Raw genomic sequence first — 18,415 nt, forward strand, 5'->3', positions numbered from 1 at the left:
ATTATGAGTTTACTTTTATAACACGTTATCAGCACGAGACTCTAGCCAATTGAGAGTGAGTTTTAGTTATTCTTTAGCTGATGTTTTGGTTGATCTCGTTATGAGAATTAAGGTATTATTTGCATAAAATCAGGTATGTATTTTCTAAAATATTTTTATGATTTAGAATACAATAGTGTCCGATCACTAACAATTATTAGGAACCAAACATATACTACTATTGGTTGAATATGACATGATATACACAATTTCTTAAATGGAATAAGGTATAACGTTTTAATAGCATGAGTTCGAATATTATTTTGATTGTTTTGAAAGACTCAAAGGGTGAGTTATGTTGTAATTCGGTCTATTACACCTATGGTTGAGGGTAAGACGATGAATTCAAGCCCCATCTCACCAAAAAGGGTAAGACATCAGGTTGAAGTCCAGATGCACCATAATGAAAAATATTTGAGGGTAAGACGGTAGATTCAAGTTCTATTGTACTAAGAGACTAAGACATCAATTTGAGTTTTGATGCACCATGATGATAATGATTGGGTTCAAGTCCCATAAAATTATGGCGTAACACGCCTTATATGGGTAAGACAATGAGCTTGAGTCTCAATGCACCATAGTGATGATGAAATGATGACTAAAGCAAAAATAATATATTTTGATGAAAAGTCTTGAAATTCATCATATTGAATTTGCTCCATTCCTTGAAAAGAATGTGGTAGCAATGTATGATAACTTTGAAAACCCCAGTTAATTTGCTCCATTCTATCATATGAATGTCGTAGCAACGAATAATAGGTCTAAACGACGACAAATGATTGAATGTATAGATAATGGCGTGGAAGGACGAAATTATAATAGTCATCATTGTGGTAATTATAAAAGGAAGAACACTATGATTTCTCCAAATAGTCCTTCAAAATGTGAAGGTAATTTTTATTATCAAAATGGTACGAAAGGTCATTGGACTTGTGAATGTTGTCGACCCAATAATTTGACAAGTTTCTAAATCCTCCATCAAAAGACAAGAAGATAAAGTGATGGTATACTTGATCTTTCAAAGTGATGTTGAGGTGTGTCATGGAAATATGATAAACTTTAAAGCGATGACAATGTGCTTATAATGCAAATTTATGAAGTACATATAAATGATTAGTCCATTCTTTGAAGAGAATGTGACTTGTGAGTATCGTCAATGTTCGATCATTCTATAAAAGAGTGGATCAAGATGTGATAAAATCATTATAGATTGGATATATGTCATAACTCACCTCTATGTGAGGTTTGAGAAAAAATGATATATGTCACAACTCATCTCTACGAGAGCTTGAGAGGAATAAATAAATTTATTTGACAGAAATAATCAACGGTCGTGTACGTTTATACGTCATAAATATTATAGTATGTTTATTTGTGAACTACCAAAAAGGCAAAAGAAAGAAAAACTCTTGCCTATAAAGGTTGTGCCATGACCAAATAATATTATTGTGTGACAATACAAATTTGTCATTAGTTGTGTACCTATGGTACAACAAAAGTAAAGCAAGAAACATGTCTTGCTTGTAATGATTTTGACCATGACAATAATAATATAATTTCCTCCTTGAAAGAGATGCTCACCATAGGGATGACATGCAATATATGATAGTACACAAAATTAATAGCAAGCTCTAATGAGTTGTGTTATTACCAGAGGAATAATAATAGGGTTGTAGTAAGTTTCAGAAGAAACTTTTTAAGTTTCGGATGAATTGAAAAGAAATATTGAGACTATAAATTATGAAAAGATTTATTATCTTCAGATTACTACAATCGAAGCGGGTTATAAATATTTATGTAGAAGATTATTCATTTTTTCCTCTTGTTTGTTGCACACAAACGTGAGCATGCTGATGGAATCACATGCAAAAGTAAATTATAAGTGTACTGAAATAAAGATCAGTTGGCATGACCAGTTGACCATTCTGGTTTAAATGTGATACAAATGTAATTGAGAATTCATGTGGGTTATATGATGAAGAAATAAAAGATTCTTCAATAACTCTCTTTTGTTGTTTGTTCTCTTGATAAAATGATCATTATACCAGCTAAGATTGGGATTGTAATCCCCTAAAGTTTTTGGAACATATAAAAAGGTTAATATGGGCCCATTCACCTGCCATGTTGATAATTTGAAACTATATGATAGATGCATCTATGCGATGATCACATGTGTTTTGGTGTCAATTTACAAATTGGTGTTTGTAAGGCTGTTTGCTCAAATTGTTAAATTAAGCGCACAGTTTCAAATTACGAAATTATATTGATAATGCTGGTTGATTTAGCAGAAATTGTATGCCTCCAATTATAGCTAAATCATGGTTATGAGAACAAAACTCCCAAATAAAATTTGGTATGAGATAAATTTACTTAACATGTAGCAACACATGTATCAGTAGGGGTGTGTAAAAACCGAACCGACCAATAAACCGAACCGATAAAATATTATTGGGTTATTGTTATTGGGTTATTGGGTTTTTAATGGGTTTAGAAAAAATAATTATTGGGTTATTGGGTCGGTTTCGGTTTTTCCTATTGGGTTATTGGGTAAACCGGTAACCCAATAAGACGATAGTTATTTACTAGTTTACCCTTCCTCAATATTAAATATACATAATTTAATACATAAATAGATTCAATATTACTTATATTAGCTTTTCAGTATCTCAATATTTAGTACTTATATTTTTGGCGCCTTTAGTCTTTACTTTGTAGGGTTAGAAACGGTGGCAGCCGGCAAGTCTTCGAGGAGGTTTTGCAACAGCAACAGCGACGGTGACTCGGTGAGGATTTTTTAACCTTTTCTAATTTCTCTTCATCTCCAAATTTACATACTTAATTCCAAATTTATTTGTTTAACCACATATACTAAACGACCTCGTGGGATCCAGTGCAAATTTAGCATGTAGCGTATGAGTTCATGTAGATTCATCAAATTTTACCCACAAAAAGTATGAATTCATACTTATAATAATTTTATTTATTTATTATTAATACTCTTTTCCTTTCTTGGATCTTCGACCATTTGTTTTCTTTTTCTTTTTCATGTCTTAAGCTCTTGTTTGCTGCCAAACACAACGTCAGTAGTCTTGTTCATTTGGTTCGATTTCTAGGATTGATTGTTGTAGTATACATCATTTTATTTTTGTTTAATTCTCTGATTAAAATATGTAAAGAAACCTGTCTTGTTGAACTATATTATTGTGTTAGTACCAAGTAGTCCTTTCCTTTTCAGCAATGTTGAATACTTCCTTTAAAATCTCTTTAGTTTCTCTTTAGTTTACCTTGAAATTATTTCATTATTGCTGCATGATTAGTGACTATTGTTGAAATCATATTTTACAGAGACACACATATGGACTATGGCTGAAAATATTTCAACTGATGAGGTAGTGATCATGGGTGATGAAAGTATTAACTCAAATGTTATGCATCAAACACAATCTGTTCAGCCAAAGGTTGCAAAAGAAAGAAAGAAAAGATCTCGAGCATGGGATAATTTTGGAACATTTGTTAATGAAGAAGGAAATAAGAAAGCAAAGTGTAAGCATTGCGGCCAAGATTATTTTGCTGATTCAGTTAAAAATGGTACAACGGCAATGCTTACTCATATGTTAACATGTAAAAAGATGCCCAAAGTTGTTGACAAAAGTCAAACTCAAATAGGCTTTTAATCTATTCAAGGAGGGAATACATGTGATGTGGTTGTTGTTTCCTGGAAATTTGAGCAAGAACAATGTAGGAGAGCTTTATGCCGCATGGTAATTGTGGATGAACTACCATTCAAGTTTGTCGAGAAGGAAGGTTTTAGAAACTTTATGAAAGTAGCGCAACCTCATTTCAAGATTCCTTCTCGTACCACTGTGACACGTGATTGTTTTAAGCTTTATGATGAAGAAAAGCAAAAGTTGAAGAGACTTCTCGGAGAAGCACGTCAAAGAGTATGTCTGACAACTTATACTTGGACCTCTTTGCAACGGATTAATTATATGTGTATCACTCCACATTGGATCGATAATGAATGGATTATGCATAAGAGGATAATCAACTTCTGTCCAATTTCCAGCCATAAAGGTGAAGATATGGCTAATGAGATTATTAAGTGTTTGCGTGATTGGGGCTTGGATAAAATATTTACCATCACAGTCGATAACGCTAGTTCGAATGACGTGACTGTGAAAGAGTTACCTAAGATGTTCACTAAACGGGGGATCAATTTCATGAATGGAGAACACCTTCATGTGAGGTGTATGGCGCATATTCTAAATCTTATTGTTCAAGATGGTTTGAAGGTGTCTGTTGTTTCTATTGAACGGGTTAAAAAAGCAGTTAAATACATAAGGCTGTCTTCTGCAAGGTGTAAGAGGTTCCAAGAATGTTGTGAAGATGTTGATATCAATTGTAAGAAATCTTTAAGTTTGGACGTTTCTACAAGATGGAACTCCACATACTTGATGTTAAATAGAGCTATTGAGTTTGAAAATGCATTTTCCAGCTATTCTGCTCGTGATATTGGCTTGTTACATTACCTTCAGTTTGTTGAGGATCAAGATGGAAAGGATGAAAATGGAAGCGTTGTTGGTGCCCTTTTGAGTGATGACTGGGACAATGTAAGAAAAATTGCAAATTTTCTTCAAATTTTTCATGATCTTACCAGAGAAGTATCTGGATCACACTACGTCACAACAAACTCACATTTTCTTAAAATTTGTGAGGTTTCTTGTTATTTGAAACAATTGATATCAAGCGAAGATGATAGTGATGATCTTTTGGGTAAAATTGCTTCAACTATGAGAGAAAAATTTGATAAGTATTGGGGTACTCCAAAGAAGATGAACAAAATGATTTTTATTTCTTGCGTTTTGAATCCTCGTCACAAGTTTGTTTCAGTTGGCTTTGCACTTCAAATGATGTTTGGCAAAGAAGCTCCAATTTTAGAGAAAGGAGTTAGAGACTACATGGAATTGTTGTTTGGTGAATATGTAAAGTCCCTTTTGAAAGATAAAGGTAGTCAACACTCTTCATCTTTATGTAGTTCTTCATTTGAAAATTCCAGTTCACTACTTTCAAGTTCAGGCAGTGTTGTCCAATCGATAGGATCTTTAGGGACATTCATGGGTGATCTAATGAAACATAAAGCTGAAAATACAACAACTGTCAAAACAGAATTGCAAAAATATCTTGCTGAAGAAAATGAAGTTGAAAGCAAGAACTTCAACATCTTGTCTTGGTGGAAAATAAACTCGCCCAGATTTCCCGTTCTTGCTGAGATGGCTCGGGATGTGCTAGCTATTCCCATTTCAAGTGTGGCATCCGAGTGTGCGTTTAGTACTGGTGGACGTATCTTGGATTCATTTAGGAGTTCATTAACTCCTAAATTAGTGCAAACACTTGTGTGCCTTCAAGATTGGATAAGAAGTGAATCAAGACCTATAAGTGTTGAGGAAGATATAGATGTCCTCGAACAGCTTGAACAAGGTAATGATATTTTAATTATAATAGTTTTAATTGTTATTGTGATTCGTCATAAGCATATTTTTAGTTGATTAACGTAAATTCTTTATAGATTTGGCAAATACTAGCATTCTGGATGATTAATGTGGAGTTAAAACTCTTCCTTTTTTGCACTTGGATCATGCTATTTGGTAAGCCACTCTAGATACAAGTTGCTCTAAGACTAATAGTATGCAGCTTATCGTGTTATTTGAATGTCGATGTTATGCATTTATGGAGCCTATTTCATTAAATATGTTCATCATCAATTTTGTCATTAAATGTAAAGATGTACTCTAATAGTCTATCAACCATCTTTTTCTTTTTCAGGCTATGTGATTTTTTGGTTAGGAAATTGGTGAGAACTTTGTTGATTATCTGGTGGATCAAGCAACTGTTCAAGATTGTCTCATTGAAATATTTTATTTTAGTTTTAATTCTAGTTCATAATTGTAGACGATAGCTTTTGCAAGTTTGTGAATGTTAGTAATTTGATCAACATTCAAAGTTTCCTATTATGTTTTGGCGGTAAGTTGGTAACATGTAATTATAACACACGTACTATTATATATTATTTGATCGATATTTTCTTATTGGGTTTAGCGAAACCGAACCGATAACATCAAAAACCGATAAACCGATAAAAAATTTCTTATTGGTTTGTTATTGGGTTAGCATATTTTAAAACCGAAAACCGATAAACCGAACCGATTATATATAAAACCGAACCGAACCGACCGATGCACACCCCTACATGTATGCATCAAGCCAACAAGGTTTCCCTATTAAAATTGGTTCAGGGTCGGGAACCAAATAGTTTTCATCTAAAATGTTGAATGTGCAGTTATAATTTTAATTGTTCCACCATGCACACAGATGAATTCCCAAATAAGGTTGGGATGAATATTAGATTTTCTAACATTAGGGGGAGAGATGACTTTGATAACTGAAAATTATATGTGAGGTTAATTATGATTTATCTAGATCCTCGTTAAATAAATATGTGAACTTAAAGTTCAATGGATAATTCATTTGCATAATGTTGCAAATCAATTGACAGATGAATGTGCTGACCCTATGATATAATTCAGCTGCAAATGCTCCAACGTGAAGTCCTTGAAGGACAGAGTCTATGAAATGCTGGAAGCGTAATGGACCAATCGATTTCAAATATAAAATTACTTGAAGAAGGAGAGGAACAAATGATCAATATGGTCATGATAATGAGACAAATGCTATAAAAGAGCACATTGACATAACACTTTATAAAACCTCAAAAAAGGTTCAGGTAACTGAAAAATGAAGAGATCTCGATAATTTATGGCTTGTTGAAATCGATATCAAATAATCGTCAACGGTATTTTGATATGAGGTAGCGCTCAATGATATAAATTGTGGCGAGGATCTTGAATTCAAATCTGTCATATATTGTGGACAAATAAATGGTTTGCCAAGTAAAATGCATGATTCAAGTAAATTTTGTTTCACTTAGAAAAGTGACAGTTTAGACTGATAGTCCATAAATCATGGTATAATGTCAGTGGGGTATAAATGAATAATTATGAGATAGTATAACCGTAAGATATAAAGTACGATTTATGCTCTAGGACATAAAGGTTTTTCGCAAAAGTCCTGACATTATTGGATATGTTTTCTTCTATGGTGGATGCAATGAGGTTTGTTTTGATCTGACAACATATTTAAAACTTGAATGCATATATAAATAATTGTCATGTCTAGCTAGACGATGAAGGTTATATGAAAAATCCTTGAAGCAATTGAGGTGACTGAATCATATAAGAGTTTGAAAGAAACTTTTTCAATAAAGCTTCAAGAATCTTTATATGGATTGAAATAATCAAGGAAGAAAAGGGTATAAAAGGAATGACCCTAATTGTCCTTGCATTTTTATGAAAAAATAAATTTGCTGGCAATATTCAGTTCTTCCCCAACAAAAGGACATTGAAATGGTGTTGAGCATATGCTTGAATATCCTCGAAAGATCATAGTTATGAGTTTATTCTATTCTGAGTAATTCAAGACAGAATTGATTGGTTATGCAGATGCAGAAATAAAAGTCTTCCATGAAGCAAATTGAGAGTGTTAATTATACACCATATTCATAAAAGATGTGATTTTTCTTTGAAAAAGAATTTACCAACCACAATGTATGAAAATAATCAACTGCAAATGAAAGTACTCACTGCTATGAACAAGTTGAATAAGCAATTTACTTGCAGTAACGAGGTCACTAATAGAGTGATTGCCAAGAATGTATTCGGCTAAGCTCAAAGCCTCATCGAATTCATGAATTCAGAAAATAATATATCATAAATGAGTTCAATCATGCAATATATTCGTGATTGTGAGTTGATCACAAAGACATTTTCAATTGTTGACACCCATTTTTGACTTTCCATGATTGGAATTAAATTTTGAGTTTCTTAATTTTCAAACGACTTGAAATAACTAACTTTATCAAATTCAAAATATTTTAAAGAATATTTTCAATAGTTTTTAACATATATATAATTTTTAAGTAATATATATGTTTTATATATATAATTTTTGTATATAATTAGCATATTTTATAACTATTTCGAAAATCATCTCAAAAAGAGAATATAATTTTTAGTAAGTATTTCATTGAATTAGTTTAGTTTAAATTATGTTTATAATTTTTAAACCATTTAATTTATGATTAGGTTAATTATTTCATTTTCGTTAAGCTTAAGAAGCTCGTCATTTAATTTTGTTTGAATTTTTCTTGATTAAGATTTGGCCGAATTTACCTATTGATTTCAAATCGATTAAGTTTTCAACCTCAATTGATTATATGTTTAATTGCAAATATAATCATCCCCCTTTAACCGGTATCTTTTTCTTCCCAACAATTCAGCGACCCTAGAGTCTTCTAGAGAACAAGAAACTCAGAAACGCTACAATCACGAGCATCCTAATTGCGTGTGTGGCTTCGCGTCTGTCCTAATCCATTTGTACTCGTACCAGACCGTTGGAGAAAATCCAGGTGTTTGCATCTCAACGCCTCCTTCGTCCCTTGCTCTTAATCAAGCGGTCGTCTTCATTTTTTTCGTGGCAATTGGTACGATGGTAGCTTTTGAATTTGGGATATTCTGAGATAGTATAAGTGTGTTTCTGATATTTCGGGCATAGGTTGAGGGGTAGTTGTGCATTTTTCCATTTATATTAAATATATAATAATTAATAATATATGACTTTTGAAACAAAATTAATATAGGGGTAAAATGGTATTTTAACTTTACACTTTAGAGTTTCCTACTTATAATAGTATATGATGATATATCATAACTAACAATATATGATTTTTTTTAAAAAAAAGTTTTCAGTATAGGGGTAAAATGGTATTCAACTTTACACTTTAGAACTTCCTACTTATAATAATACTAGTCTCATGGCATGTGCGTTGCACGTGTGTATCGCATCATATCGCATACAATATTGTAAAATAGAATTGATATTACTAAATTAAAGCTTTGTCGTAAAAAATTATAATTGAAAGAAGGACAAGTGGTTATAAATGTTTAATACAAATTATCGTAGAGTTACTCAATTTTTAGATCAAAATGACAAAATATCTTTGATACTTTTCAAGATACATTCTATGTTTAAATTTGGGAAGATAATGACATTTTTTTTGTAATATTATTTTTTACTTCACTAAATTAAAAAAAATGTTTAAGAAAATATATAGAAATAAATATCAATATAAAAAAGGTCACCAGAGGCTTTCTTCTTGACGTTACGATCATAAATGATGCACACCATTTAAGTACAATTTTTCTCTTAAATTTCCATATTTGAAATTTAATATGTGCATGACACTAATGATCACGATTACCACAAATATTTCAATATCCCATCTTTACAAGAAATATATTTTTTGAATAAACTATTATTCAACTAATATTTGATTAAGTTTATCATAGAGAGATAGTTTTACAAAAAAAAAAATAATGTACTTCTATAGTGAATATCAACACTGTTATAAATAGAATTTTGTAGAGACAAAAAATATAACTTTGAAATCAGTTCTAAAGAAAATTAGGAGATTATAGTAAAATGTTGTTATAACAAATTATAGTCAAATAAAGGTTTGAGTGTATGTCAAATATTTAATTTGACAAATTCTTTGTTTTAGTAGCATAATTTAATTTTCATATATGAACAACATAACCTATTGTGAAAAATATTACATATCTTCACGTTTATACCTTATCTTTGCAAAACTGTAGTCTTCTCTTTTTTTGTGTGTGTCGCATGCATATCATATAGGTTTTGTCTAATGAAGTATCAAGTATCTCAATTATAAATATTGTATGGTTATAAAAAAAGAAAATTCAATAAAAAATAACATATGAATAAACTTTTAAGTATTATTTATAGAATTTTTAATTTGACTTAAGATAATTTTATGATCAACACATCTAATTTATTTTTATATGACTAGCAAGGAGCATATCGTACGACATACCATTTTCTCAAGTTTTAATGAACCAAAAATTTTACAGGAAATTCATGCATAAAAATTCATACTCAATATAAATGTAAAAAAGAACAAATATACTGAATAATTCATAGCCGAAGAAAAAAGAAAAAAATATATGTTCATGTTATATTCACTCTAGTAATTCATTTTTTTGAAATCTCAATACTTTTCTTTCTCCGTTCATTTATATTTACATTTCTATCAAGAAAATAATTATTATCATGACTATATTATCATATTATAATTAAAAGTAAAACTCTATTTTAGAAATAATGGACTAAACATCAAATCTAATAATTCAATGGACTACGTTGATGCCCGTTACGCTGTTTTAGCAAAATTAAGAAGAAAATTCTTCAATTGAGGATAGAATCGTAAAAATAAAAAATCGAAAAATACTTATGAAATATCTTGCCGCAATCATGTGTGCCCTTTTTGTATTTTTTATGACTATTGTCTCTCCCACAACTTGATCAATTACTTTTTCTAGGAAAAATAATCCACGATGTATGTATTTGTCAATTTTCACTGATTATGTGAACACAAATTATTAAGTTCTCTTTCGAATAAAAACAAAAAAAGAAATTAATTACAGAATCAAAAGAATAAAATTAAATGTAAATCCCCTTGAACTATTTAGAGAAGTTTTCTATGTGAAGCACATTTCATAGTTAATTGCACATTTCTCTATTCTCTTCTTCTCTTCTTGAATAAAAAGCCAATATCTAAAAATGAAAATGACCAAAAATCGGAAATAAGTGATATAAGTGAAACATATACAGAAATCTTGGAACAGACAAACAAACTAAAGAAATTAGAAATAAATACAGGAGATACAAATAGACCTAGCACATCAGGAGTTAAACCAGAAAATAGTCCAAGAAATAGTCCAAGAAAGAGTCCCAGAACTAGTCCTAGAAGGGCACAACCCACTTATTATACAGAAAGTTATCAACAGTCAGATAGAGCTAATACGATATGGAACAGTAGATTAAATAAAAATTGGATACCAAAACCAGCAAATGAACAATATAATTTCTTAGACCTAGATTGTGTAACAGATATAAATAAAGCAATGTTACTATGGACGGGAAATATATCCAAACAACTGATAGATAACAAAATAAGTACAACAGAAACACCAAGATATATAGAAAGAACATTTGTAGGAACAGTTAAATTATGGATAGAAAATCTACCCCCAGAAAGTTTAGAAGTACTTAGAAATAATAAAAAATTAGATGGATCTTCTTTAGCAACAAATATAGAAATATTAGATAAATACGAATTGACGATAAGAAGTGAATTCGGAGGTATGACCACAGATGTAAAAGAACAAAATAAAGAAAAAATAATAAACAGGCAACTTATGACAAAATTAGCTATATGTAAAATGTGTTTTATAGAAGAATACACTTGCGCATTTAAAGAATATTACTACAAAGCAAAATATAATCTTAATGAAGCAAAAGAAGTAAGACACCAATATTTTACAAAATTACCAGAACCATTTAGTACAAAAGTAATTAAAGATTGGGAGAATGAAGGGCTTACAGATACTTTAGGATCTAGAATAAAATTCTTATCTCAATGGTTTACACAATTATGTGAAAGCCAAAAGGAAAAATTAAAAATGGAAAAAGTATTAAATAAAAACTTATCATGTTGCAAAAATAAAATGGCACCACAATTTGGATGCACATATAAAAAACAGAAAAGCAAAAGATATAAAAATTACACAAAAAATAAAACTAAGTATAAATATAAACAACCAAGAAGAAGATATTATATAAAAAATTATAAAACAAAAAGACCATATAGACCAAAGAGGAAAATATCCCAATGTACTTGTTACAATTGTGGAAAAATAGGACACATAGCTAAAAATTGTAAATTACCAAAAAACCTAAAAAGAAAACAAATTGCAGAATTAATTATAGACGAAGAAAAATATATGCAAATAGAATACATAGACTATGAATTAAGTGAAAATGATAGTATATACGAAGTATCAGATATAGAAACTGAAAATGAAGAAGAAAATACTAATACAGATAATGATGAAATAAATGAAGAATAATGTCAGAAAATGAAATAAAAATAATAACTGAAGAAAATTATGAAAATGAAGAAATATCACATCAAAAAATCATATTTGATAACACAATTTTTGAACAAATAAAAGGAAAAGAATTAGATTTAAGCGTTGAAAAGATACTTGAAACATCCTTATTAAAAAATTTGTTTAAAAGACGAAAAGAAGAATATTATGTAGTTAGTCAGAAAGAACATGCCATAGATTGTAAATATACAAGTGGAAAAGCATATATACCTATAATAAACAAACGAATAATAAATAAAGAAATACAAAATATAAAAAATAAAGCAGATATAAAATATGTACATTTAGGAGGAACAGAAATACTGATAAAAGCTTGTTTCAGAGAAGGAATAGATACACCCATTGAAATATATCTAGCAGATGACAGAATAATACATCCTATAGAAAAAAGCGTAATCAGTGCAGTTAGAGGAAATTTAATATACCAAAAATTTAAATTCATAATAAGTGCTAATTACACAGTAGCATTAACAGATACAAACATAGATAAATCATTAGTACTATATTGGAAATTATCAGGAATAAAGTTAGCACCAGGAAGTAAAATATTTACAGCAAGATGTAAAAATCTATATATATTAACCACAAAACATAAAATAACAGCAAGAAATAAAATTGATAAAATAAAAATAGAAAATCCTTTCGAAAAAATAATTACTGTAATAGACAATAATGACTACAGCTATAAAGAAATTGACATGGAAGAAGATTTAGAAATAGTAAAAGAAAGATTAAGTACTTCAAGCGTACCAAATACACTAACAATCTAAATCCCATGATAATAGCATCAAAGAAACATATTACTGGATTAGGGATGAATCATTTATGAAACTGGTAAGTGGTTTTAGATACTCACAGAAAAAAGATCCTCAAGAATTTATAAGGAGTGGATGATTGCGATTTATGATCAAAGAAAGACGAAGGTTAAAATTGTTGTGACTATTCGTACGAAATATGTCTTCTTTAACAAATAAAATATGCAGGTTAATTAAAATGTACTTAATTTCTAAAATGATACAAACAATATTGAAGTATATACATGATGAAAATCGTAAAAAGAAAAATACAAGTATGAATTGATGAATAAGTTGCCACAATTTATTCACCAATTCTTTCTTATGTAGTACCTCAAATTTGGTTGAATTTCAAACTTCATCAATTGTTGCAAACAACACTTGAGATATTTTAGGAAGAAGAAATGTAGAAAACTTGAAACAATAGTATGAAAATGTGAAGAAACACTTCTATTTATAGCTGACAAATTGTGTTATGAATATGCGCTAATTGTTTCTTATCAGAAAAGATACAACCCTTCGAAAAAGACACTGCTCATCAGAAAAGTCGCAACACTATGAAAAAGCTACAACTTATCAGAAAAGACACAATGCTTTGGAAAAAGTCAGAACCCTTTGAAAAAATCACAACCCTTATGAAAAGTCACAACTCACCGAAAATGTCACAACACGTCAAAAATATTTCAACCCTTCAAAAAAGTCATAATTCATAGCAAAATTCACAACCGTTTAATGAGTAAAAGTATCTATTTAATATAATATAAGTAATTAAAATAATAATAAATTAATTGTATATTTTTAATTGGGGGTATTATTGTAATTCAACATTCATTTTTTAGAGTTCATGCTTTTTAGGTATTTCGTTAATTCAGCACTAAATGTGAATTGGGGCGAGTAGAACTCCGGGAAATGATCTTGGCGTGGAAGGTATTTTTTGAGTGTCATTGTTCAAAGGTGTGTTGTGAAATGGGGATCTTGGGATTTTCGAATTAGCTCACTGGTTCCGTGCGAGCCGCCTTGGCGACACTGGCGGGGCCGCTATAGCGGGATGAGGGTCGTGGCGGGAGCGACTCGACTTAATGTCGTTAATATACCCCTAAACGACCTTATTTAGCATTTTTTTTAATTTTTAGAACTAAGAAATGAACCCCAGGCGACTCATACTCGTTTTTCATCATTCGTGAGGCTAAAGGTAAGCTTTTCACTCCCTGAATTCATTTTTTGATCCATAAAATGTAATAGAATGGGTAAATATTAATGGGGGAGAGTTTTGATCTAGGTTCTATGGTGAAAACAACCCTATTTTTGGATACTTGAGATAATGGTATGATCTAATTGTTAGAAATCTGGATAATTAGTGAATGGTATATTGATTCTCGTATTGTATTGATTGTTTGTAGACCAAGAACACAGTAGAAGAAAACTGTTAATTACGTGGGGATTTTTCTGAGAAATTAGTATGAAAATTTGCAGGAAAATAAGATTCTTGCGGATTTTCATACTAATCACCAGAAAAATCCTCATGTAATTAACAGTTTTCTTATAGTGACAAGCGGAACAAATCCGGAAAGGGAAGGATCAAGTTTCTTAGAGTTTCAAGCTTGTTTCGAGGTAAGTGATAGTTGTGCTTCTATGATGGTGTGATGTATTCTTGTTATTGCTTCATTATGATGCATGTATGTATGTGAATGTTGCATTGTTGATTCACACTTGTTGTAGTGAGATAGACGAATGATTATTTGTCATGAATCACTCTTGATTGTATAACTTAAAAGTATAATTGTGTTTGTGATTGTGGTGTGTTGATGGACCATATTGTCACGTTCAGGCATAACTAACTGGGATCGGATTTTCACGTTCAGGTGCACTAACAGTTTGGGTTTGGGTTCCATGAGAGGACCAACTACTTGTTATAAATGTGTATTGTTGAAGCATGTGATATTCAATATTATATATGTTCGATATATTGCATGGTTATATTGTTGTATTTACTTGTTTATCTTGCACTTAGTGGGATAGCCGCGTGATTTTATCAGTACACGGTGGTTGTGTACTGATACTGCACTTGCTCTTATTTTTATTGAGTACCTGACATCTTCCGGCGGCTATTGACAGCGCTCCCTTAGAAGATCTGTGATTGTTGCTTTCGAATTCAAGGGTGAGCTAGCATCTTCCGGGCTGCTTTGGATTCTCTTAAGTCTATGTCCACATTTCGGACTTAGACTAGTTCTTTAGATGTTTTTATGATAGTTGGGGTTATGACCCTTCTTGTTTTAGACTTGATTATCGTTTAGTAGTTTTAGTACATAGACTTTTAGGTTCTAGGTTGTTTACTTCCGCATTTATTTAGTTAGTACTTTAGAATCCTTGTTGAAGTTTATGGGAACTTCGTATTTAGTTTATTTAACTTGATTTCGTAACTTAAATATCTTAGTTTTTGATTTTAGTTGCTTGTTTAGGTTGTAGTAGTGGTTCTCCCACCGGAGGGCTAGTGTGGGTGTCAGTCACGACGGTCTGGTTCGTGACATTGCATCTTTTATTATAAATGTTTATCTTTTACATTCACAAGGATATATTCTCATCTGGTTTTTCCTTTTTCGTGTAGCTTAATTTGAATTTGTTGGTATGGTTTAGCTTTTTTCTAGAACTAGCATAAAATTGTCCCAAATATAGTGAGATAGATAATAGTTATGGAACTAGCAGTACAATACAATACGATACATTATGAATTAACAATCCAAACAGAGTGCAGGTATTGCTACATCGAAAGCTTATTTATTATTTGCCTCAAAACTATAGAAATCAACTGCAACAGATCCATCCATTGCTAATAAACTTGTTAAACTCTCCACGAACCTCTGCACAAACAAAAATTCCGATCTTGAATATTTCAAAAACATACACAATTGACAAATAGTTTGTTCCTGATTCAATAAAAAAAGTCTTAACACATACCTGATATATTGCTAGTTCACTCTTAGACGCGTCTTTGACGTCTCTTCTTTTGCCTTTTAGGAGCACTTTGTTGAGCAATATCTTCAGCAAAGTTCACATACCATTTTGGTTTTTCCAATAGGAACATGAGACCTCCAATCAACAATCCAAATGTCATACCACAACCATACCCTATCACCACAGCTTCCCATGTGAAACCACTCGCGAAAAATGAATCATCATCATCATCCTGTTCAAGTGGTGAATCATCTGACACATTATTGTTTCCACATTCTTTCGATAGTGGGAATCCACATAAATCAGGATTTCCACAATACGAATCGTTTGGAAATGTATTGAATTGTTTCCCAATAGGAATGTGTCCGGCCAGATGATTGTACGAAAGGTTTAAGACCTCAAGAAATGTCAAACTCGACAATTGACCTGGAATTTCTCCAATGAGTTTGTTCCATGAGAGATCTAATGCTTCGAGTGGCTGCAAATTTGCAATTTCTGCAGGAATACGACCACCAAAGCTGTTATGAGACAGGTTGAGTAACACAAATGAGCTCAGACTACCAATTGAATTTGGAATATCTCCTTCAAACCTGTTGCTTGATAAATCAACACTCGTCATAATTGACGTGATGCTCATATTATACTCATTACCTTTTATCACCAAACTAATTTTGTAAACGTAATCCGTCTGAGTGCTTATAGTTCGTGTTTCCTCTTCATCCATCATACCTTCAAAACTCTTGAAAAGATTAGATGGCAAAGTTCCAGTGAACTCATCACTACTAGAAATTTGACTTACTGCAACGCTTATGTAGCAACGATTCTATAATCGTAGCAATAGCTCACCTATTACAACGGTTATAATTGTGGCCAAATAACCTTGAATCTAATAGAACAATTCTTTAAACGAACTGTTGCATCATCCCTATAACCGTCCCTATAGAGATTCTATGGCTACAAATTTTATAACTGTCGCAATAGCTAACTCTATGACAACGGTTATTTTAGGAAAAATATTGTGGTTCTGATTTTTATCACTAAATATATTTCCCTCCTAAAAAATATATTTCCCTCCATTAATTTTGCAAAGCTCCTAAATATATTTTAACCCTAAATATATTCTCTCATTAAAAATCTAAAAGAAAAAAGACTTGTTCTCCAAAACCTTCACCGATGTGAGCATACTCCAAAAACAACGTTAACGAAGCCCTATTCCATAGATTTTCAATCAAAGCAGCTCTTGGACAGCAAAGCTCTGCGACAATGAAGCATTTGGTGAGGAAAACAACAACGAACAATTTCGAAGCTTTTGGTAAAGCTCGTTGGTCCTCTTGGATACCGAGGTTTGACTACAAAATCTTCCATATAAATGTGAGTAATGTTTATGTTTTCTCTGCTAGTTCATGATTTCTAGGTCTTCATTGAATTATTTTCAAAAATCATAAAGAATAAACAATGGGTTAGTCTTAAATCTATGTTATTTGTTCTAATCTAGGCAGTGTATACACATCCCCTGTATTAATCTGTGATGTATAGTTAAACAAGAAAAGAAAACACTTCTAAATTAAATTTACAGTTCAGTATTTTGGGTTAAACTTGAAGAAGATTTAGGGTTAAACTTGAAGCAGATTTGGGGTTAAACTTGAATAGGATTTAGGGTTGAGTCAGCCCTTTGTAAAGTAGAGCCGTTGAAGAATCTGTTAGAAACCTTTTTGTGTTCTCGTCTCAGTGTCTCTGTCCCGAAAAGATAATTCTTTTGACCTCAACTCATTTTAGCCGGCAGTTTGTTTTGATAATCTAAAGCTTACTATCATATTTTGTTCTCCTTCGCTCGAATGGTTGTTTTCTTCATTGATTTATTGTTGATGCATAGTGATGGACTGTTTGGTTTCAAATTGAGTGTGTCTTAGTTGTTTGAGGTATAAGCTATGCTCTTGTGTTTGGTGTTGTTTTGTTCGTGAGTGATATTGTTTCAATCACTTGTTGGTTTAGTCAAGTATGTTTAAGAAGTTATCCATCAACTTTATTTAACTTTGGTTAGCATGGTTCTAGTTGTCTGGTTGCTTTGTTGTTCCTCTAGTTCAGCTCGTGTGCTTGCTTCCTTTTACTTACTGCATTAATTTGAGCAATTGTTTTTCTCATGTTTGTTTGTGATATGTGGAGTTTCGTCTTTCATCTTTAACAAATTCCGAAGAGTTTGAAGAGCATATAACTGGGAGGTTGCGACTCTCTACATAGTTCTTGTGATTTCTTTGCTTATCTCATTAATCTTTGACTAATTTTCTCATTTTATATGGTTGATTTAATTGCCTTTGAATTTGTAGTTTGTGTGGTCTAGGAAGTATTACTTTCAAGTGGGATGGAACTGATTCTGTTGTTAAATTTTGACTTTTGGTTCCCCCATAAATATTTTGTCCTTTATGTTGAATCCATCCCATTTTTTAGTCAACTTTAGCTATTCAATTGGTACAAGCAATTGTTAAAAAG

At 31.3% G+C, this 18,415-nt stretch overlaps 1 protein-coding gene across 1 annotated transcript; it reads right to left on the reverse strand.

Annotated features, from left to right (window-relative positions):
* Positions 1–15,953: 15,953 nt before the first annotated feature.
* On the reverse strand, positions 15,954–18,070 carry LOC107027765 (receptor-like protein 9DC3). The gene is made up of 3 exons (XM_027919311.1): positions 18,041–18,070; positions 17,080–17,277; positions 15,954–16,751 (listed from the first exon to the last, which is right to left on the reverse strand). Exons 1-3 carry the CDS (start codon positions 18,068–18,070, stop codon positions 15,954–15,956), a joined length of 1,026 nt encoding a protein of 341 aa, XP_027775112.1.
* Between the last annotated feature and the right edge of the window lie 345 nt (positions 18,071–18,415).

Source organism: Solanum pennellii, chromosome 8 (assembly GCF_001406875.1).
Source record: "Solanum pennellii chromosome 8, SPENNV200".
In the NCBI taxonomy this organism is placed as follows: Eukaryota; Viridiplantae; Streptophyta; class Magnoliopsida; order Solanales; family Solanaceae; genus Solanum; species Solanum pennellii.